This window comes from Notamacropus eugenii, chromosome 4, assembly GCF_028372415.1.
Source record: "Notamacropus eugenii isolate mMacEug1 chromosome 4, mMacEug1.pri_v2, whole genome shotgun sequence".
NCBI classification, from domain to species: domain Eukaryota; kingdom Metazoa; phylum Chordata; class Mammalia; order Diprotodontia; family Macropodidae; genus Notamacropus; species Notamacropus eugenii.
The window spans coordinates 11,082,163-11,105,268 of record NC_092875.1 but is presented as its reverse complement, the minus strand read 5'-3'; the positions used below and the strand labels follow the sequence as shown (position 1 = coordinate 11,105,268).

Genomic DNA, 23,106 nt, shown 5'->3' with positions numbered 1-23,106 from the left:
TCCCTCTCCTCCTCCAACCCCTAATGCGGATCTCAGCTGGGGCAGAATTGCCTAGATCAGAGGGTGAGCCTTGGACTCTCAGGCCTGGCCCTTCATGCCCCCTCCCCAGTCAATCACTGGGAGCCCAGAGTCTAGGCAGCCTTGGCATCTTACTGCCTGCCTGCTGTATGGTTCCACTCACTTTCCTGTGATATGGTTGCCTCATCCCAAGCTCTCTGATAGGAAGATATTGCATCTCCCCAGCAGCAGATCCTTAACCCAGCACCCAGAATATATTCCAACAGGATCAACGTATGATCCTCTGTACTTTGCTTTCTTCACTGAAAACCCATCTGCTGAGCAGCAGTCCTAGGCTTTGCTAAGCTGACTTTCCTGGGGCTGCGGTACGGGCAAGCACCATCTCGCTTCTGGCTTAGTGTCTCCAGAGATGAGCCTGGTGCTCAGTACACAGTAGGTCCTTAATAAATGCTTGGTAATGAATCTGGTCTTTTGAGTTCTAAATCCTAAGACGTGAAGACACAAAGGTCTACAACCTGAAGGAGAGCCAGAGCAGTGTAAGTATGGACTGAGAACCTTCCCTGGAGTTAGGAAGGCACGTGTTCAAGTCTGGCTCCTGACACGTATTAGCTGAGTGGCCGCCAACAAATCGTTCGACCTCTGAGTGACTTGGATAATTCTCTAAGACTGCCCAGCAGAACCAGCAGAGGGAGATTCTACACCTGGAGTTCCCCATCTAATGAAGAGGTCCAAGACTCTCTTTAACTCCCTAGGTAGGTTCTGGTTACCCTAGAATGTTGATCCAAAAAAGTCTAGAGCACCCTGGGGCAGCGGGGGCAGAGGGGCAAGGTTTGATTGGAAACATCTAGGCTCCACAGACACATCTATCTTTCCCATGGGATCTGGAAAGGACCTTAGAGTCCAATCCTCTTTTACAGATGAGGAAACTGAGGCCCAGAGTGACCTGTCCAGGGCCATTCAGGTGAGAAGTGTCCGAGGCAGGATGCTCAAAGCTTTCTAGCAATGCCTGTTGTCCTCATTGGTCCCTGCTCACCTTCAGACTGAGAATCTGGTCTCCCCAGTGACCACATCTCTCTGGTGCTGACTTCCATCAAGGGCATGACCCAGCCTAACGCAGGTCATCCATGTGTTTTGTCTTTGTGTTGGACACAGACTACAACTCTTATGGGAAGGAGCAGATGAGTCTCCGGGAAACACCTGAGGGTGATGTGATTTCCAGGAGGTCTGATCAGACCCACAGGTGCTCCTGACTCTGAGTCCAATGCTCAGCAGGCCATGCCCTGCTGCCTCTCACCCTCATTCTACACATGGGGGAACCAAGGCTGAGAAAGAGGAACTGATCTGTCCAGGCCAGTCAGCAAGTAAGCGTCTGAGACAAGATTTGATTCCAGGTCATCCTGACGTGTGGCCAGCATCCCAGCTGATGCCAATCAGGGCCCCCTCCTAATGTTCCATATGGCATAACTCAGTCGGAAAGCCGTCAAGCAAGCAGCCCAGGGTCCTCCAGCCAGTTAGTGTGTGAAACGGCACTGGACCCTAGGCCTTCCTGACTCCAAGTCCCAGGCAGTAGCCACAAGGCCCAGCACAGAAAGGGTGAAAAAGATCTAGGAACAGAGCAGCACAAGGCTTTTTTTGGGTGCTGGAAGGAATTTCTGAAATCATTTCACTTAACACCTTCCATTTCACAGATGAGGAAACAGGCTCAGTGGAAGAAATGACTTGGCCAAAGCTGCCCAGCTTGGTCTCATACCCCGACTTCCAGTTTTTGAGGGTATAATCCCGCTATAGAAATTGTCCATTTCATTTCCCTTTAGAAATGACCCTGGTACTTTAAACACTCCCATCAGCTCGCCACAGTCTAATCCCCGCTTAGTGGGCAGCTGAAATGGCATCTCTGAATCTACAAAGCCCAGAACCTCAGCCTGGGGATGTCAGATGTCTTTCTCCTGGTTACTGGTTCCTATGGATCTCTCCTTTTCCCTCACCCTATGGAGGGAGTTCTCTGACGACCAGGGGTGCCTCCGAACCATCTGACCATGAGCCAGGCGCGGGTACCAGGAGCTGACCAGCAAGGCTGGAATCCTGGCCTGCCCTGGTCTGCCCCTGGGGTTCTCTCTTCTGATTGTGGTTCAGAGCAGAGAGGGCTGCTGGTCTCCTCAGAATCTGTGATTCCATCATTATGGCTAACTATAAATGGGGGAGGGACCCCCAACTGATGCTCTGCAAGCTTCTGGGGCTAACATCCTCCCTGCTCCCCCACTCCCTGTGGTCAACCTGCTGGGGACGAGCCCTTTCCAAGGAAATGGATTCAGCAGGAGGTGGGCCTGACTATTTCCTCCAAGTCAGCCAGCTCCCAGGCTTGCCTGATCCTTTGCCTTCAACACATTCCTTCTATCACACTTCTATTTTCCACCCTCTGATTAAGTAGTAGGAAAAAAAGTGGGGCATAGGGTACCAAGCTGTCACTGCAGTCAGCAGGACCTGAGTTCAAGTCCAGCCTCTGACCAATAGAGGCTGTGTTACCTTGAGCAAATCACCTTCTAAGGGCCCTCTAAGACCAAGTTGGGGAACAAGTGGTGACCTGCATCAGTGGGGGGAGTGTTCTCATCTGGGAGTTCTGTGCCAAAGAAATCACAGATCTGGCCCCTTTCCTATCAGATGGGAAGCTCTTTGAGGGCAGAGACTAAACTCTCCTTCATTTCTCCACCCCCAACCCAGAGCCTGGACTGACACATGGTGTATGTTTAGGATAATTAGCGTTTTGTTGATTTGAATGGGCTTATATTAAGCTGCATTTAAAACACGGAACACTGGAGCTGGGAGGCACTTGACAGGCTTGAAGGGAAGTTATCCCCTCCCCTCCATTTTACAGATGAAGAAACTAAGGACCTAGGAGGGGAAGTGTGATGTGCCTGAGGTCACCTAGGCTGCATCTGAATGTAGATCTTGCCAGTAAGATGGTACCATGGTACGACCTTGGCCATCAGGTCTACAGATGAGGAAAGTGAGGTGCAGAGAGCTCCCAAGGGAGCTAGCCAGGGGTCAGGTAGGAGCTTGGCTAGGCCCAGAAGCCAGGCTGTCCTAAATCCCTGCCTAGGCCCATTCGATAAAAACTGCCTGTCTCCCCAACCTGAATGGGTCTGACTCAGATTAGATGGGATTGACCCTTATTCTAGGTCTGGATGAAAATCTCTCCCTTTTGAACATCCAGTAATTACCAGCTGGGGGCCAGGAGGGCAGCCAGACAGAGAGCCCACCTGGTCCAGGAGTTTAACCTCTTGTCTATGCCAAAGTCCCCAGACCCTTAATAATCTCACACAGAAGAGTGACCCCAGTCTGCAAGAACGTAGTCTGAATCCTACTCAAAAAGGCATCTGCTAAGAAGAAAGGCAGCTCATAGCCAAGGGTAGCCCCAGGGTGGGATGCAGCCCCTGCCAGGACAAAAGGGAGAAAGCCTCCTTTCTTTTTATTTATTTATTTTTGAAAGTCCCTTTTCTAGGCAGATACCCCACCCTCAACCCCCCTGAGAATTAGAAGGCAAGCAGTCTAGAGCTCTAAGATACAACCCAGGGAAGGCCTCAGTATCCCTGACTTGTCTGTCCTACAAAACAGGCCCCTAGCAAAAGAGAAAGCACCTAATGCTGCAGAAGTTAAGAGACACTATAGGCACTCACCTAGCTCCCCTGTCTGCCAGCCTGGCACTGGTTAAGCCCGACATAGAGAAGGGTAGCTAGGTCTGGGAGGGCTTGTGGGGAGCCCATACAATGTAGCCAGATCCTTCACAAGCCCCAAAACATTCCCTGAATTCGAGCTTTGTTCCACGAACAACCAACGTTGCTGTATGATCATGACAAAGCTAATAATGACTGTCCTGCAGCAGCCACCTCACTTCCTGTTCCCCAAGTTTCTGAGGATCCCTGCTTCCCCCATCCTCTACCCACCCCCCATCTCCCAATCAGTCCTTAGAGCTCAACTGCAGCCCCGCTGAAATTAGCCTGTCTTCTCTAGCCATGGTCCTAGCCAAGATGGGCACTCCGCTAGCCATGGTACTGAACTCAAGTCCTAGCCAGGCCCTTCTGACGGCCCAGTACTAGCTACAGAATTAGAAATGGTCCTTCCAGAGGGCTTGCTCTCTAGCCCCCAGCCAAGGCAACAGAGTGAAGTCAGGCCCTGCACTTACAAAGGTGCTAAGAGTGACTTCTCAAAAAGTTATAAACCTGAACAATAATCATTTGTATTTTTATACAGCATTTTAAGATTTACAAACATGCCTCACCCCAAATGTCCTTTGAGGTGTTACTGTTAGTCATTTTTCAGTTGTTTCCAAATCTCTGTGACCCCACTTGGGGTATTCTTGGCAGAGATACTGGAATGGTTTGCCATTTCCTTCTCCAGCTCATTTTACAGATGAAGAAACTGAAGCAAATAGTTAAGTGACTTGCCCAGGGTTACGGGGCTAGTATATATCTGAGGTTGGATTTGAACTCAGGAAGATGAGTCTATCCATTGACCATGCCTATGATTTCGTTGGGTTTCAGTGTTAAGTATTATCACCTGTTTTAGAGATGAGAAAATAGAAATGTTCAGTAACTTGCTTGCAACTCAACAGTAAATAAATGCCTGAATATGGTGGCAGAGCCAGATCTGCTCCCTCCAAAGCCCACCTTCTTTCAGGTGCACCAGAGTCAAGGTGCAGGGGTGACATAAATTACACAAGGATGAGGGATTTCTAAGCTTTAGTAGGTTGAGAACAGATGTAGGCAGGGGTGGGGTGGGCATCTGCCCTCTCTGTCTAGTCAAAGGGACCGAGGAACAGAGGCCACCAGGGCCCAGAGTGAGGATGCAAGAGAACCTCCTGCTTGCAGTTACTCAGTGGAAAATTCAGCTCTACAAGAGAAAATCCACAGGGAGGCTAGTGAACCGCCCACCAGGGGATGCTGGGAGGAGAGTGTAGATAGCTACCTGGGTCTTTGGCACCACAACCAGGTTGCATTAAGGGGATGCCCCACAGAGAGTGGGCAGTAACATGTTCCCCTCAGAAGGGGTAGGGCTGGTCAGGCAGCCTCTGGGAGATGGGGGTGGTGGTCCTTGCTATACTCTGGCCTTGGTACCCTCCATACTCTCTGACCCTGATTTCCAACAGGGAGTGAGTCAAGGAAAGTTCAAATGAGAGACAGAGCTGCTGGGGCCAGAGCCTGAGCGCCAACATCCCTGTGGTGAGGTGACCCAGGTGACTCCAGGGTAAGGAAGGACTCTTTAGAGCCACAGAATGGGAGGGCTGGTGGACAACCTACAGTGGGAGAACCTACATTCCCCTCAGTAATGCTCTTAGTAGAGGGCACCCATCCTGTGTTCAGAGACCTCCAGGGATGGGGAGGCGCCCAATGCACTGCAGACACTACAACAGCTGTCAAAAGATGTTTTTCCTCCAATCAAGCTGAAATCTACCATTCTTCCATTCCCACCAATTGCTCCTGGTTCTCCCCTCGAGGGCCAAACTGAAGCCGGCTAAGCCCTCTGCCACCTGATGGGCCTCAAAGACACCCACCCTGCCTTCTCCAACCTAAATGTTCTCAGTTCTCTCCAGCCTCTTCTCCATTCTATTCAAGCTCCAGTTTGTCAAAGTCTCTTCTAAAACATGGCAGCCAGAACAGTGTGTGATTCTCCATATGGGGTTGAAGGCAGGGGGTGGCAGTGAGTGGATTAGTCCCTTATTCTAGCCAGGGTGGGGAACCTGTGGCCTTGAAACCACACCCCATGACTCTGCTTCGAAGAGTGTGGTCTAGCATTAATTGTTTTTTTGGCTTTCTGTCTTCTCTTGCTGACTCACATTGAGCTTACATTGACTAAGACCATCAGATCCTTTTCTAATGAATTGGTTTGCTGAGTCATCTTTCCCCCATTCCATACTGGTACAATTGACTTTTTGCATCCCAGTTCAGAACTTGACACTTCTCACTACTGAACTTCATCTCCTTCTAGTAGTAGCTTCCTCTCGTGCCTCATTGTGACATGGAGATACATTACTCTGGGTTCTCAGCCATTCTGAGAAATCTGGAACAAGTCCTGATAAACTAAAAATGCCTTGAATGTGATTGGGGATGGACTGTACATCTGCAGAAAGACCAGCTTAGCCCAGAGAGGCTCATCACCACAAACCTTGACTTTCTTTTTAACCACTGTCATTCTACTTGAGAGCAGGGCTGCCCCTGATGATCGGGAGCTGGACAGATGTGGGCCAGAGCTGCATCCCGACCCTGTCTGCCGCCAGGGGCCCCAGGACAGCAAAGAAAGGAAAAAGAGGAGAGAAAAGGACACAGGAACTCACCTTGACTGAACCAATCCTCTTAGGACCAGAAAAGCAGCAGAGAAGGAAACAAGAGTCGCACAAAGGAGAAATACAGAGCCATGATGAGAGGTGTAGTCCAAGCAAGGGCCTGGCTTCCCCGCCCCACCCCAAGCTGCCCAGGGCTGGGCTTGCTCTCCCCACAGGGCCCCAGGAGATGCCCTCCCCCAGCACCTGACTCCTGTCAGCCTCCAGTGAGAGAGTCACTCTGGCCACCTTCACCACCAGATGCAGCTGAGGACTGCTTCTGCTGAGCCCCAAGGGAGGGAGCAGGGAGGCTAGGTGGGCTCTGAGATGTGGAGTGCTTCCTGGGGTGAACTCTGGGGGAGCCCTGGGGGCTGGGCTGAACCCTGGGCTCAATGGTCTTCACCTGTGACTTCACCAGGGTAAAGAACTCCCTCCACCAACACAGGCCACCACCTGCTCTGCCCCTGACAGTTGGGAAAAAGCTGGGAATTGGTCTTTTCTATCTTTTGATGACTGTACTTTACTAAGTACTACAGTTCTGGAGTGCTGAGGATTTATTTTACTCATTTAAAAACATGAACCCTGAGAAGGCCTCCTTGGGCATCACCAGACTGACTGTTAAGGAGGTTCTGGACACAAAATTCTGAGTCTAGAGATGGGCAGGAGCACTGATGATTTCAGTGACTTGTCCAGGGTCATCCAACCCTCAGGGATCAGAGGAGGAGGCTTCCTGATGCTAAGACCAACTCTCTCTCCATCAGGCTGGGCTCACTTCCTCTAGGTTTCTCAAGTAGTGGGAAGGAAGCCTGTCCTATTAACCCATCTGGATTTTCTTGGTTGTCCTTTTAGGAGTTAAGTGGGGGAAGGCAGGAGGCCTTGAGTCCAATGCACTGATGGAGGATCTTCTCTAGCACATCCCAACCACTGGCCATCCAGTGGCCCCCTGTGGATACCCCCAGTGATGGGGAGTTCATTACTGCTGCTGGCAGTGATTCCACTTTGGGACAACTCTAGCTGTTGGGAAGTTTTTCCTGATACCAAGTCTTCCTTCTAGCTTGCTAAGAATTCCCATAGGACAATTAATCATGAGTGAGGAGAGGTTTGGAAGACGGACTGAAGAAGATATCTTCAAAGGCCCAGGTAGACAAATCCTAATTTGTTTTGGGTATAAGCTGGCAGCAGATTTCTCCTTTGAGACTGCAGGAGGAGAGGGGGCCAGTAGCATCCCCCAGGTCAGGGAAGTAGGGATGGCTGACAGTGCCTGAGGACCCGAGGCCAAGAGTAGGGAATCCTGTGCTTGCCTATGCACTGACTGGGCTATTGGAGTCAGAGCTGGAAGGAACCTCACGTTCAGATCACATACTCTGTCCTGAAAAGCCTCATCCCTGCCATTCTCTTTTAACATGTGGCAGCTAGATGGTGCAGTGGTTAGAGCACGGGGCCTAGAGTTGGGAAAACCCAAATTCAAATCCCAGCCTCAGATACTTCCTGGCTGTGGGACTCTGGGCAAGTCACTTAATTTCTGTCTGCCTCAGTTTCCCAACTACAAAAGGAGCTCATAATAGCACCAACCTCCCCAGGGTTGTAAGGATCAAACGAGATATTTGTCAAGTGCTCAGCTTGGTGCCTGGCACATTAAGCGAGCACGACGTAAATGCTGCCTGTTATTTTTTTGTTATACCCTGTGAATTAACTCTGGAAGATGCACTTTCAGATGGGAAGTATGATGAGATGGGCAGAAGAGGCTGGGGGCAGGGTCAGTCCAAAGAGGCAGGTACAAATGGCTGAGTCCACTGAAGGGAGGTAGGTAGTGATGGAAGGGGAAAGGGGCAGGCAGGCAGGCAGCAGATCTTAGCAGCCAGATAACCAAGCAAGACCTAGAGACCTGGGAGATCCAGGATGCCTGGGGCCTCAACCCTAGTGACTGGCATGGAGTGAGGCCCAGGGAACCCTGGGGATGTAGCTGCCTGGGGCTTGGGGAGGCCTGAGGGCTAGGGCCAGTTCCTCTGCACAGAAAGGATGAGAACTGGGATCCCCTCAGGGGGCCTGTGGGGGGAAGGCGCTTCCTGGGTAGAGGAGTCAGGCCTCAGCAGCTCCCTGGAGCACAAAGCACACTCCCTGTCCCCTGCCAAGGAAGGGGAGACATTGCCCCTGCCCAGAATCCTACCTGTTTGTCCCAGGGTGGGCTCTGGGGGCCTAATGTCTGAGATGAAGAAGCTGGTTTGGCTGAAATGGCTGCCTCCCAAAAGCACCTCCCCCAGCACCCAAGGACAGCGTCCCCCATGTGAGGAGGTCAGGTGACCCCCTCAGCTTCCCTCTGTCAGAGGCCATGCTCTGTCCCACCCACAGGCAGGGCCACACCAGTTGGGAGAGCCTCACATTGCCCTCCACCTCATGATTCAGAGAAACAAATCTGGCCAAGTGGGTAGCAGACCCTGGGCTCATGGGAGGGCACCTTGAGGCCCGGGGGACCTTGGGGGAAGGCAGATGGACCTCAACCTCTGACCAAACAGTCAGAGGTTGAATCTCGGGCAAAGTTGGGTGAGGGAGACTGGCCTTCTAAAGCTCAAGCCTCAGGCATTTTTCTCCGGCAGAAGCAAAGCACCCCATGGGGAGCCAATGTTGGGGGACCAATGTCAGAGCATGCTTGTGCCCATTTCTGGGCTGACAGGGAGGCTTGCTCAGTCTGCAGAGGGCTGGGGAAGGTGAGGAAGGGGCAGAGTGGAGGATGGGCAGCACAGGGACCATCCTGGGAAAGTCACCTCCTCATGGCTGGGCCTCAGTTTCCTCATCTGTCAGACAGGAATAAAGGCACTCACTACCACCTTGAACAGCTGTGGTCAGCCACTGGACAGAAACTCTTGTTAGGGCCGAGGACGACAGTGTTAACTCTGGGCCCAGAGACAGGGCAGCGAGGAGAGCAAGGCGGCCCCTGGGCCTGACCCTGAGTCTGGGAGTAGCTGGCCAGCCCCACCCCCAGCCCTCCCCACCACGGTTCCTGCCCCTGCCCTGCTGGACCCCAGGGCTCCAGGCCCCTTGGCGCTCACCTTTGGCTTTCTTACTCCCAAAACAGCTGGCATCATCCTTCTTCCTCCGGGGCAGAGCCCCCGTGCTGGCTGCCTGACTGGCCTCGGACTCTTGGTACTTGTCAGCACCTGGGACCTCCTTGTGCACATGGTAGGACAAGTTACGCATGATGCACACACAGTTCTCCACCGACTGAGGAGAGGGACGGGGAAGGGGTTTGGAAAGAAAGGAAAATGAGGGTCTCAAAGACATTGTCCAGCCCTGCCATCCCCTGTTCTAGGGCCCCTCCCAGTCCTGCCATCCCCTGTTCTAGGGCCCCTCCCAGTCCTGCCATCCCCTGTTCTAAGCCCTGCTATCCCCTGTTCTGAAGCCCCTCCCAGCCCTGCCATCCCCTGTTCTGAGGCCCTCCCAGGCCTGCCATCCCCTACTCCAAGCCCCCTCCCAGCCCTGCCATCCCCTGTTCTGAAGCCCCTCCCAGCCCTGCCATCCCCTACTCCAAGCCCCCTCCCAGGCCTGCCATCCCCTGTTTTAAGCCCCCTCCCATCCCCTGTTCTAAGGCCAGTTTCTTTCCCAGTTCAATGATTCTAGCATAGAATATCCTAGAGAGAAAGTCCTCCAATCCAGCCTCGCACACTCAGTCTAAAGCCTCTTCCACATCCCAGAGCCCAGTTTCCATCCTGTTAGAATCTCCCACTGAGTCCTCTCACTGCTGCTGTAAAGACTCCTCCCCAACTCCCCTGCCACTCCCCAGCCTGACCAGATTAAAATGAAGACCCCACCAAAATCCCAGGGCTGCCACTCTGGCCTGGTGCTGCCTGAGAAGCCGCCCTCCAACATCCCTGACAAATGGCTAGCCACTGTTTGAAGACCTCCAGAGACAGGGAACTTACTACCTGCTAAGGCTGCTCTGTCCCTTGGGACACTGTTCAGTTATTGAGCCTAAAATTGACTTCTGAACTTTCCCCCTTTGTTCTTGGTTCTGCCCTGGGTTCAGTATTTCACACCAGGACATGAGAACCCTGCTTTCGGAGGGACCTGGAAGGACCAAAGACATAAAACATCCTGCCCCTAATCTAGGCAGGGATGAAGAGACCTCCAAGGCTGTGGGGTCCAAACGCCTCATTACAGATGAGGAAACTGAGACCCAGTGATAGGAAATGACCTGACAAAGGTCACCCCCCCAATAACACGTGAAGCAGGGATTCAAACCCGGGCCCTGTTCTATGAGGATACCGTCTGATTATACTTGACCTCTCACACAGGCCTCATGACATATAGGTCACCTCCCCCATTAGACCAAGAACCCCTGGAGACCAGGGATGATGGTGTGCCTTTCTTGGTTTCCCCAGGGCCTGCACATAGTAGGTGTTTAATAAATGCCTGCTGACTGACTGATCTCTACTATGGTACCTTTCTCCTCTTCCTGTAGAGTCCCCTGACCCAAGGGAGGAGATGTACCCTGAGAGCCCCCAAGGGAAGGTGGTCACCCCAGTCCCTCCCCCCAAGTACCCCAAGCCCTGTGGAATAATCACCTTGTTGTCCGTGTCCTTCTTGCCAATGGCTGACTGCAGGGCATGAAGGAGGGCATCCACCAGGCCATCACACTCCCGAAGCCGTCGGCGTGCTTCTGCCCCGTCTGAGCTCACATTCCTGGGGAGAATGAGGGAATCTGGTCAGCTCACTGGGCCTCTGGGAGTCAGGAGATAGCTCCAATTGGGGAATGAGGTAGGGTGGGCCAGGGGCGAGACCCCTGGCTCTGGGATCAGAGGGCCTGGACTCCAGTCCCAGCTCTAATCCCTTCCAACTTGGGTCTTAGGAATGACCAGGTAGACCTTGGAGAAGGCAAGGGCCAGGTGGAGAGAGCATCGGAGCGGGAGGCAGTCTGGGCTCAGTTTCCATATCTGGTCTCAGTTTCCATATCTGTCCCCTCCAGAATTCCCTTGGAAACTCTCACCATCTGAGCCTTGATTAAATTCAGGCTGTTCGTCAGAGATGGAGAAAGGGGAGTGAGAGATGCTTGCTGTCCCAGAGAAGGGCATGGGTCCAGCATCCTCTCTGCAAGTGCCTGACTGCATCCAGTCCCAGGACCCAAGTGATCTGACGATTAGGCAATGGGGTTTTTTCCTCCTGGAACACCACAGCCAGCACCTCCAGGCCCTGGGGAGTGGGGCTTTTCTCTTCATCTTAGCAGTGAAGACATTGCTTCATTTCTCAGGCCTAGTGACGGGGTCTTCTGCTCTTGGAGCCTGGGTGGCCTAAAGGGCTGGGCAGTCCTTGAAAGGGGCTGTCCTACCAACACCACGGTAGCACCAAAGCTGCAGCAGCCTCTGCACCAAGACCTCCGGCAGCACGGCCCACCACAAGGCCAGTTTCCCAAGTCCTAACCCAGCTTCTTTCCCACCACACAATCTCCTCCTGCTCATATCATTGTCAGGCACGGAGAAGATACTGGCTTTGAAGTCAGAGGACCTGAGTTCAATTCCTGCCTCTGTTGCTTATCACCTTTGTGACCTGGGATCAGTAGATCATTTCTTTCCAAAATGAGGATGATGGGGTGGGACTGAAGCCCCCTGAGGTTCCTCCCAGCTCTAGATTTTTGAGCTAATAGCTCAGGATTAAGCAAAAAGTAACCTCAGTCTGGCCCAGTACCCATGTCTAGACTGGGCCATTTGCATCCTCCTTATTCACAAGCATTGAATGTCAACATTTTCAAAACATTTTCATACCCATGACCTCATTACATTTTTGTGAGGCTGGGTAGGCAAGTGCTCACTTTCCAAGTGAGGAAACTGAGGCCTGGGTGTCACAGAGTTCTAGAGTAAGGGCCAGAAGAGATTGCAGAGCATTGGACCAGACAAAGGACTTAGCTCTGGAAGGGCCCTGAGAGACTGCAGGATCATGGATGAGTCTGGGAGGGACCACAAGTCATCTAGTCTAACCCCCTCATTTTATAGATGGGGAAACTAAGGCCCAGAGAGGACCAGGTCACAAATAGCAAGATCTGGATGCTGAACACAGGATTCAGCCCAGCATATTCCCTGCTCACTGCCTCTCCTGGGAGGATGCAGGGCTGGGATTGGGACCCAGGGGTCCAGGCTCCCAGCCTGTGGCCTTTCTCTTTAGCTATCAGGCAGGATACTCCCTCCCTGCGCCCCTCCCTCTGCCTCCTCCCAGCTCTGTCCCACTCCCATCAGGCCAGCACTTTGTGCTCTGTTCCCTTCCTGAAGCATTCCTGGGGAGGGGGTGGTGACCCCTGGGGTGAGTTTCCCAGAGCTGGGGGAGGAGCAGACCCAGCTGCTTCTCCTGTCTCCTTAGGCTTGGCCAGTGTGGAACATGGGGGCAGCGGCTGTGGCCTCTGGCTGGGAAGCAGCCTCTCTACTGAGGCCAAGCCTGAGGCCTGGCTGCCCCCTCTTGCCTTTGGGAGGGTGAGACAAGCAGGGACGACATCCTTCCCAGGGCTGGGGTGCCTCTCCCAGCCCCTATCCTGCTCAGCACCCAGAAACCTGCTGACCCGGAGATGTGGCTGTCCCCACAGCACGCCTACTGGGTAAGGTACAATGAAGGGGGCAGAGAAGGGGGCCCTGCCCTCCTGCCTGCTCCTTGGTGAGGGGCAGGGCCCAGAGAAGACACATCCACTTTAGCATGGAATGGAGGCAGATGCCAAAGAAGACCAGGCCTGAAGTGGAAGTACAGGAGGCCCCACACTGGAGGGGAACAGGGTGCATCAAAGGGCTAGTGCTTGCTGAATGGCTAATTGACTGATATGACAGTGACTACAGCTATTATCATTACTCTGAGTAACCACATTATATCGCCTCTCGTTCAGTCAGGTCTGACTCTTCATGGCCCCACTTGGGGTTTTCTTGGCAGAGATACTGCAGTGGTTTGCCATTTCCTTCTCCAACTCATTTTAGAGATGAGGAAACTGAGGCACACAAGGTTAAGTTATTGGCCCAGGGTTATACAGCTAGGAAGGATCTGAGGCCGGATCTGAACTCAGGCAGATGAGTCTAGCTGACCTCATGCCCTCTGTGCACGATGGTGCCACCTGGCTGCCCCTTACATTGCCATAGCACAGACCTGCACAACACTGATGCCAACCATCGGATTTTGGGTGGTCCACAAAAAACCAGAGAATGTAAAACAGGCCCACACAACATGCGGCCCGTGGGCCTCAGGGCCCTCAGAGAAAGGGGCCATCTTGCCCTGGGTTGCACAGTGACTTTGGCTGGGGAGCAAGAGAGGCCAGAGATGTTGCTGGACACCTGCTTTGGTCAAGACACGAGACAAGCTCCAGGGTTCAGGCCATAGCAGGGGGCCAGGCTATGTCCAGTGTAAGCACAGAGCAGCCAGGCTCAGGGTCAGAGGACTGGACTTTAAACCACAGCTCTCTTATTTCCTCCCTGTAAGACCTTGAGCCTCAGTTTCCCTTTCTGTAAAAGGAGAGGAGTCTGGGCTAGAAGCTGCCTGAGTCCCTTCCTGCCCTCAGGCTGGATGCGGGAGACTCTTCCTGCTGCCTTCCTCCCACTGGCCCACGGCCCGCCACTTGCCCGATCCTTTAAGATGAAGAGGCCCCACCCTGCCCCGACCCTGGCATCATCACTTTTCTCCATGGCAACCCTGAATTGACATGATGTCAGACAATTATCTCGATCAATCTGAAGCTGGCAGGGATCTCAGAAATTCTTCCTTCCACCCTCCCTCCCCGCACCTGCTCAGTTTTATGAATGGAGAAACTGAGGCTCAGAGGAGATGGGAGATAGATGCAGAGTCACAGCTGGAACTTGAACCCGGGTCTTCAGATGCCTGTGGGGTCCTGCACTCTTATCAGGTAGCTTCCCTAAGAAAGAGATGACCTTCTTTTCATCTCGTCTGGGTGGGAAGCAGAGGGGGAAGGTGGGGGAGATTCTAACAAGGAGACCAAGCCTCAGCGCAAGGAACAGGCCACTGATTCTATCTAGAGGGAAGTGGGCACCAGCCTCTGAGATAAGCCTGCTTTGGCTGGCCAGGATTGCTAGGATGGACTGCCTGGTGGCCAGACATCTGTACCCTCTGCTCCCTGCATCCCCTCTCCCATGATTCTGGAGGTGGCTGTGGGGGAAACGGGGGGGGGGGGGCATGGCACTCAGAAGTGTAACCGAAGGCTCCAGCTGAATGCAGCAGACAGAGCCCTGACTCAAGGCCAGAGAACTTGGGTGCAGCTCAGCTTGCTAGAAGGCAGCTCGTGATTAACAGGGCCTGGCTCTGTACCCACCACAGCTCCTAAATCTGGCCCCTGGAGCCAAGCAGAACAGGCTAATCCTCCATCCTCATGAGAGAGGGCCCATGAAGACAATTATCCCTGCAGACTCTCTTGTCCCTTCAGAGGGTCCTCAGATAACATGGCCTCAAGACCCTTCCCCTGGATGCTTCCAGACTATCAGCTGCAGTGCCTCATGTGGCACAGGATAGGACCATCCATCAGTCAATCGACCAATAAACCCTTACTGAGCACCTACTATATGCCAAGCCCTGGAGTTTTCTTAAGGGCCCCCTGAGCTCTAAACCTATGACCTTGTGTCCATCATGGGGCCTGGAGTGGAGCCCCAGCCCTGCCTTTCTTAGGCCCTGTCTCCTCATCTCTATCCAAGCCTTCCCTGCGGTGACTGCTGCCATGGTGGACACTGCCTCAGAGGCTTACTTTGTATCTGGGTTCTTAGCACCACGCATACCCAGTGGCCAGCACATGGCAGAGGATTAACTTGAGAGTGGACCGATCATGACAGCAGCAATGGTGTAAGTGCCAGCGATGTTAACAGGACTGGAAGTGCTGACTAGCCCTAGTACTGGAGGCCGGGGGAGGAAGCAGACCTCATTTCCTCTGAGCAGAGAGTGGGGAGCTGTTGGGGTGGAATGTGGCATCTGCAGCCACTGTGGTGGAAGAGGGGACATAACTGTGGCATCCAAGCCCCGACTATAAAACCTTAAAAAGCACAGTGTGGGCCACCCCACCTCAGAGATGCTCCTCTAAAGTAACGAGGGAGGTCATTTCCCCCCAGCTACCACTGCCTGGGCCCGGGTACTCCTAAAATTTCAAACTCCTAGAATTCCAGAGCTGGAAGTAGAACTCAGACCTGAGCAAGAATCATCTCTAGACCACCTCTGATAAAGCGTCCTCAAGCCCGGCTGGGGAACTCACTACCTCCCAAGGCAGCCCATCTACTTCCAAACAGCACCAATGGGTAAGAAATTTTTCATCCATTCCATTGTTTTCCTCTCTCCAGCTCCATCCTGACCCCCCACATCTGAACAGGGTCCTGCCTCCCTTTTTTGGTCATTAGGTTGAGTGAAAACATGGAGCTGCCTGGGATGTTCCTGTAGCACAGGCTTGAGGGGTCACTCCCCTGCTCTCCAACTTTCCATGGCTCCCTACGGTAGTCTGGAAGAAGTACAAGCTCCTCCCTGAACCTCTGAAGTCCTTCCCAACCAGGTCCCAACCTATGTTTCCAAGGTGACTACATATGCTTTGCTTCTGCTCTACGGTCCAGCCAGTCAGCCTCCCTCCTCCTCCTGCCTTTTCACAGTCCTGGACACCGGGAATGCTCTCCCTTCTCACCCCTGCCCTCCACCGTCCCTGACCCTCCTCAGTCCCGCACCGTCTCTTGGAGGGGCCCCGTCTGCTCCCCCAGGTCCAACTGCCTCCTATTGCTTTGTCTCTGTAGACATGGCCGCAATCTCTCCCCTGATAGGGCATAAGCTTCGTGGGGACAGGAGTCCTTCATCTTTGTGTGCCCAGCACACAGAAGGCTGGGACACTTCTTGTTGTTTGCTGCTCAGGCATTTCAAGCACATCTGATTGGGGTTTTCCAGGCAGAGATCCTAGAGTGGTTTGCCATGTTCTTCTCCAGTTCATCTTACAGATGAGGAAAATGAGGCAAATAGGGGGAAGTGACTTGCCCAAGATGACACAGATAGTAAGTGTCTGAGGCCAGATTTGAACTCAAGTAGATGAGTCTTCCTGACTTCAGGCCTAGTGCTCTATACATTGCACCACCTTAATAAATGCTTGTTGACTGACCTCAGGGACCCAAGATGATGAAGACCATGGCCAGGGCAAAACCCCCCACCCTTCAGTGGTCTATGTTTAAGGCCCCTGCCAGCTCTGGCATCGCCTGTTCTAAGGCCCTCCAACTTCTACCATTCTGTGATTTAATCAGCTGAACAAACAGCTGATACGGAGTTTGCTTAGAAATGCCAGCTTGCCACCTGTACCAGCTGCCTGATCTGGCAGATGAGTCCGTCCCTGTCAGCCCATTTCCTGTCCAGCACAATGGGCTCCCTCCACCCCAGACCTTTGGCCCCCTGGGGCAGTGGCTGGCACCTGCCCAGATCCTCCACCACTGGCCTGAGGGGGCCTGAGCCATCCACACTACCGGCCCCCTTAGGCACAGAAGAAGCAGTAGGGCATCTGGGAAGTAGATCCCAGTGGGCCCAGAGGTGCAATCTGGCAGGGAGGGGTGACTCCAAGGTTCTGGGCATCTGCTAGAGCTTTTTCTCATCTAAAATGAGGCATTTGGCACATATTCCAAAATACAGTAGGCGTTTAATAAGTGCTTGCTTCCTGTTCCTTCCTTTCCCTCTGCCCATGAAGATGGGCTAATCTTGCCTGGATCCAGTGCGAATGTCATCCTTGGAAATGTAGAGGAACCAGTATGAGGAGTATGTACTCTAGCTATGGAGAGGGGGCTATGGAGCAGCCCTTGCTGTCCTGGATGAATTCAAGTCCCCTCTGGTCCAGATGAACGAGCTCCTGGGGCCCTGAAAGGATTGTTAACCAACTATTGATGATACTTGAAAGACTGTAGATACAAGCGTTTCACAGGACCAGTGAAAGGCAAGTATTGTCACTAATGCCAGGACAGGAAACTTGACTTGAATTCCTGGGAAAATTCTAGAAAGAAGCATTAAAGAGATGGTTGGGCAACATCTAGAAAAGGAAGCAGTGCACCAAAAACCAGCCTGGCTCCATGTCCATGGCAGATGAACCTCATTTCTAGAAGAGGTAGAGAGATGTGGGCTGGATGATGATACAGTTAGATGGTATCCATAGACTGGTAATTAGTCATTAATGGGCCAATTTCACCTTGGCAGAAATTTAACCTGTCCTCGTTTTACCCCGCCTTGTCAATTTCGTAACCATGAACCAAGATCAGATCAAGTCCGTCACTGTCCCTGGATGGGATGTGTCAATTCACTCCCCACTCACAATACCTAACTTGCCAGACCAAAGTGCCCTGCCCATCACTCCCCTTCATACTTTATTACCCCTTTAGAATATAAGCTATTTAAGGGTAATGTTGTCTTGGCTTTCGTATTTGTGTATAACTATCTCCCGGCTCTTGCTCTCCCACATCAGTTGGTTTTGGGATGATTTTATGGCTCAGGGTCTGTAGGTCATGGCTGACATTGACTAAATTGAGGGGCTCAAAGGAGCTTGGCACTACGCTTGGCACACAGAAAATAATTAATGCTTTTTTCATTCAAATAACCTCCTTTTGCCTCAGTTTCCTCATCTATAAAATGACATGGCTGAACTAGATGTCAACCAGTCAAACACGTATTAAGCCCTAACTATGTGCCTCGGCACTTAATAAATGCTCATGGACTGACTTGGTCCACCTGGGGCCAAGCTCTGGACACAGAAAAAGAAAAAACGTGGCTCCTGCCCTCAGGGAGCTGATGCTCTAAGGGAGCAAACAACATGGAAACCACCAAGTAGATGATTGCAAAGGTCCCTTCCAGTGTTAAATATATGATCTTAAAGTTTCCTCATTTATTAAATGGTAACAGCACCACCTGCCTCCCAGGCAGCTCAAGGCCCAAGTGAGATAATGCTGGCACATGCTAGAGAAATGAGTGCCACTGTGGATCCCATTTGGCAGATGAGAAAACTGAGACCCTAAGAGAAAGAACTTGGCACAAGATCACCCCAAATGAATGAGTGGCAGCCTCTGGCCTCTTCCTTCCCCCACCCCCGCCCATGTCTCTCTCTTTCTCTCTCTCTCCATCTTTCTCCTTTCTTCTCCTCTCCTCTTCGCTCTCCCCCGCATTTCTTCTCTCCTCTCTCTCTCTGTCTTGATCTCCCTTCTTCCCTCTCTCCTCTACCCCATCTCCCTCTTCTCTCTCCCTCTTTGTCTCTCTCTGGGTTTAGTAGTGCAGGTCCACCTGCTCTGATGACCTTACCTGAGGCATCCTGACGTGTTCTTGAAGACAGTGGTCCACTCGGCATCCCGTGGCTTGGAGTCCTCGTTGGGCTCGCTCTCCCAACCCGAGTGGGGTACAATCACTTCATTGGTCAGGGTCTGTAGGCCATGGTTGATGATAACCATCTTGAGGGGTTCATAGGAAGACAAGTTCCATAGCGTGCCTGGAAGACAGAAGGTAGCAGTGGTTCAGAGAGTATCTGGGAGCACTCCAGAGTGGGCCACTATCTGCTCTGAGGCAGGACTGGAAGCAATCAGGGAAGGCTGTAGAGACCCATTTACCCTGCTTGAGAAATGTCCCAAAAGAGAACAGGCTGCCCCAGGAGGTAGTGAGCTTCCCATCCTTGGAAGTCTCCAAGCAAAGGCCAGAAGACTCTGAGAAGGATGATCTTCTCAAGGTCCCTTTGTGTACTCTTGGCAGCTCACAGGCACATGCAGGTGGGTGGCACCAATGGGAGTGGGAACTGCATCAGAGGACCCAGCTGTGAATTCTGGCTTGGACATGTACTAGTGTAACTGTAAGAAGGGATTTGGACAAGTCCCTTTGCCTCTCTGGGCCTCAGTGACGCCATCTGTAAAATTTGGTCACACCAATACTCGCGTTACTCAGGGTTCCTGAGACGACTGATACAACCAAGCATTTTGGAACTCATCAAGCCCGGCATTTACCACAAGACAGAGTGAGCCCTGTCCCTTCGTTCTACTTGGCCACTGTTGCCTCCGCCAAAAGATCAGACATTCCTTTAGGGAGGGACCTGTCTCACTTTTGTCTGTGTGTCATAGGGATCTGAAGGCAGGAAGACCTGAGTACAAATCCAGCCTCTGACAGACTCACTGAATGGCTCTGGGAGAGTCACTTGACTTGTGGCCGTCTCAAGTTTCCTCATCAATAACATGAGAAAGGATAAGAATGGTTTTTGACTCACAAGGTTTTGTGGGTCTCAAATCAGATCCTAGGTATAAAGGACATTGTGAACTCTAATGTAACTAAAGAAGCGTCAGTGAAAAACGACAATTTAAAAACTTCCAATTAAACACCAAAATAGAAATCTTGAAAATCAAAGGAGAGATTAATAAAATTGAAAGTAAAAACAAACCACATTGAACTAATAAATAAAACTAGGAAGTGGTGGGTTCTTTTTTAAAAGAAATGTCAGTAATTACCTTCACTATTTTAACAATTCCCTGGCAGTCTAATGGAAAGCAGGCTGGCAAGAGACCAGAGACTGCAACCTGAATGTCAGCTGGCATTAATTAGGAGCCTTACTGTTACCTGGAAAATGAGGGAAATAACCCCCACACTCTCTCCTTTCCTTCCTCCAAACAAAACAGGGCATTCTGTGAACCTGGAAGTGTTTTGGAATCATGAGCAGCTACTGAGATCTGAAAACCACACAGGGCTCGCTGAGGACGAGCCTTGCACAATGGATTTCCTCACAGGCCCATCATGACCTCAGGTGTTCAGAGGCTTGGGAGGCCTGTGGGGCAGTGGCAGACCCAACACCTGCCTCATGGAGCTGATGCAAGGCTTTAGCCCCATCACCAAGGTTCCCTGCACATGTCTTATTCCACCCAGTGTAAGAATTCAATCCAATCAAGTTGGTTTGAGTGGCTCCTGGTGATGGATACAAAGGAAACATGGCCTTCTCTCTACAACATCCAGGACACATGAGCCTCCTCTGCTCAGACACTTTCAGGGATGGGGAACTTACTATAAAACTTCAATATTATAGACAGTAATTGTTGGAAGGTCCCATTTCCACCATGCCCTGGTCAACCCTTCCACACCAATTTCCAGCTGAGACCAAAATGGAATTAAAACTTGGTTGCTAATGGGTAGAGTATCAATGTACCCTCCTCTGGTCCCACCTGCCACCATGTACAATGTCGCCACTCCCTACATGTGGTCAGGAATGAAGATGAAGTAGGAGGGAATGAGATAAGGAAAAGGGGAAAAGATGTAAAGAGAGAGAAGGCGTGGGAAGGAGCTCAGGCATGGAATCGGGGTGAGAGAAGGGCCAAGACTGAGGCTGGGGCCGGGCGTGGAGGGCACTCACCAGTGATGAGCTCCCGAACCTCCATGTCACTGGTCTTGCGCAGGAGCCGGATGAGAGCAGGGATGCCGTCGCACCCTTTGATGGCCACCTTGTTCTCATGGTCCCGGCCATAGGAGATGTTGCGCAGGGCCCCACAGGCCCGTCGGTGCACCTCAGCCTTGGGATGGTCCAACAGCCCCACCAGGATGGCAATGCCCTTGAGGTGGCGCACGTCCTTCTTGATCTTGTCATTCTCATAGCACAGATGCTGCAGGTAGGCGGCTGCGTTGGACTTGACTGGGTCAATGGGGTGGCTGAGCATGGCAATCACCTCTGGCAGGTCTGGGTCCCGCCACCTCGGGTCCTTGCGGATGCTATCGATGGAGGGAGACCTCTTGCCCAGGCGGTCGATGCTGGCCATGCTGCCCCTCTCGGGCTGTGCCAGTGGGGCAGCATAGCCTGCATGCACATAGGGAATCCGCTCGTCCATCATCTCACTTTCTCCTGGTTCATCATAGCCTCTGAGAAGGAAAGGAGATGCCAAAGTGGGTGAGAAGCTTCTTCCCTATGCCTGGATGCCCAGGCCTAAAAGGAGAAGGCAGAGAAGAGAGAAATGGCTTGTCCAGAGGGAGATCTACCCTACGATGTTCTCCTTAGAGAATACAACCGTTATCACAGAGCCCAGGGGAAACTATGGGATTCCTCAGCCTGGCAGTTCTCAGCACCCTGCAGCCTTTTCTCTGATTGGCCCCTGTGGGGATCCTGTGAGATCCCTTTTGTGTCTTGTTAGATTGGGAGCCTCCTGAGGTCAGAGGTTTTTATGGCTTTCATTATATCTCCAGTACCTAGCACAATAGCACTTGATTAGCTTCAGGATGGGCAGGGATGTAAGGGATGGGAAGGGGTATAATGGATGGTAGGACACTTCCAGAGGTAGTTTGGTGGTGCAAAGGACAGAGTGGCTGGAGTCAGAAAGACCTGAGTTCACATCTGGACTCAAAAACCAACTAGTTGGGTGACCTTGGACAAGTCACTAAGATTGTGCCTACCTCAGTTTACTCATCTGTAAAATGGGATAGCACCTATTTACGAGGGTAGTTGTGAGGCACAGAGGAGATAATTGTAAGGTTTACCAGTGTTAGAGTGCTATCTCAATGTTAGTATTATTATATCCCTCTGTCCCCCCACCCCTGCTGCAAGGTTCAAAGACTGAGGGTGAGGGACCGTTCTCTGCATTCCCTCTCCTGGAATGTTGAGGGAGAGATGGGCATGAAAGAAGAGGGGATGCCTCTCGGGAGTGACAGCCATTATCCATCTGGACAGAAGCATCCCTGTGGGGATAGAGGAGAGCTGGCCCAGGGTGTGGCAGAGAGTTGTGGTCCTGTGCTGGGCTGGGGAGGAGGAGGACAGGGCATGGAGATGGGGGTGGGATGATACGGTCCAGGTGGGGTAGGCAGGAGCCTTGGCCCAGGCTCTGGGATGTCAGAGCACACAGGGCTATCCTCCATAGGGCAGGATGTGGCTACAGGGACAGTAGTGCCTACAGGGCCCCAGGACACAAGTTCCTTTCATGGTGGCCTTCTTTATCCTCTTCTCTCTCCCTTTCAAAGAGAACATGCAGACTGAAGGCAGAAATGAGCAGGCCAAGCAGGCCAGCATCCAAGGCTGGAAAGCCTGGGGGGAGCCTCTCTCACTGGAGGCAGCCCCTAGCATGTCTAATTCACTGCTTCCTCCCTGGACTCCCCAAAGCTGGTCAGCACAGCGCACTCCCTGGAAACCAGGATGGGCCCTCCCCAGATCGCAAGCCTGAGCCCCACATTTTAGGTGACACATTGGAGGTCAGGAAGACCTGAATTCAAATCCAGCCTCAGACCCTTCCTCTCTGTGATCCTGCTCTCAGCCTCAGCTTAGTAAACTGACAATCCCAGGCACAGGAGGGTGCAAGGTAACAATCCTCCCAGGTACAGGCTTAAGCTGACAATCCACCCAGGCACAGGAAGGTGTAAGCCGACAATCCTCCCAGCCACAGGCATAAACTGATAAACCCAAGCCCCCTTCTGGGTGTGGGTCCAGACCCTCCCCTGACACAACTCCTCCCCCATCCTTGGCACCTCTATGGCCTGGGAAGAGCAGCTGAGACACCATCTTTAGGCTAGAGGAATGCCCCGGCTGGCTGCCTGCCCAGGGAACTTCCCAGACAAGGACCCTCAAACTCCCAGCAGGATGGAGGGCCTGGAAGCCAGGGCCTCCAGAGACAATACAGAAATCTGAAGCCTTCCTGTTTGTATAGATGAGGACTCCTGGCTCTGCTTCTGACATTCATGGGACCTAGGTTTGAATCCAATCTCTGATATACACTAGCTGTGTGACTCTGGGCAAGACATCTCCTGGCCTCAGTTTCCCCAACAGTAAAATAATAATTCCCATGTGACCTCTATCCCTGGGTTGACCCAAATGAGATGATGTCTGT

The 23,106-nt window shown here is 52.3% G+C and overlaps 1 protein-coding gene across 6 annotated transcripts in view; it reads right to left on the bottom strand.

The window, feature by feature from the left end:
• The window catches only part of ARVCF (ARVCF delta catenin family member), a 352,355-nt gene that overhangs the window by 46,511 nt on the left and 282,738 nt on the right, over nucleotides 1-23,106 (bottom strand). For all 6 annotated transcript variants that reach the window (XM_072599775.1, XM_072599774.1, XM_072599778.1 and 3 more), the window contains 4 exons: nucleotides 20,658-21,157; nucleotides 18,581-18,764; nucleotides 10,891-11,008; nucleotides 9,379-9,550 (listed from right to left, as the gene is read on the bottom strand). In XM_072599775.1, the coding sequence (XP_072455876.1) occupies nucleotides 9,379-9,550; nucleotides 10,891-11,008; nucleotides 18,581-18,764; nucleotides 20,658-21,157 (974 nt within the window). The remainder of the gene's footprint in view (nucleotides 1-9,378; nucleotides 9,551-10,890; nucleotides 11,009-18,580; nucleotides 18,765-20,657; nucleotides 21,158-23,106) is intronic.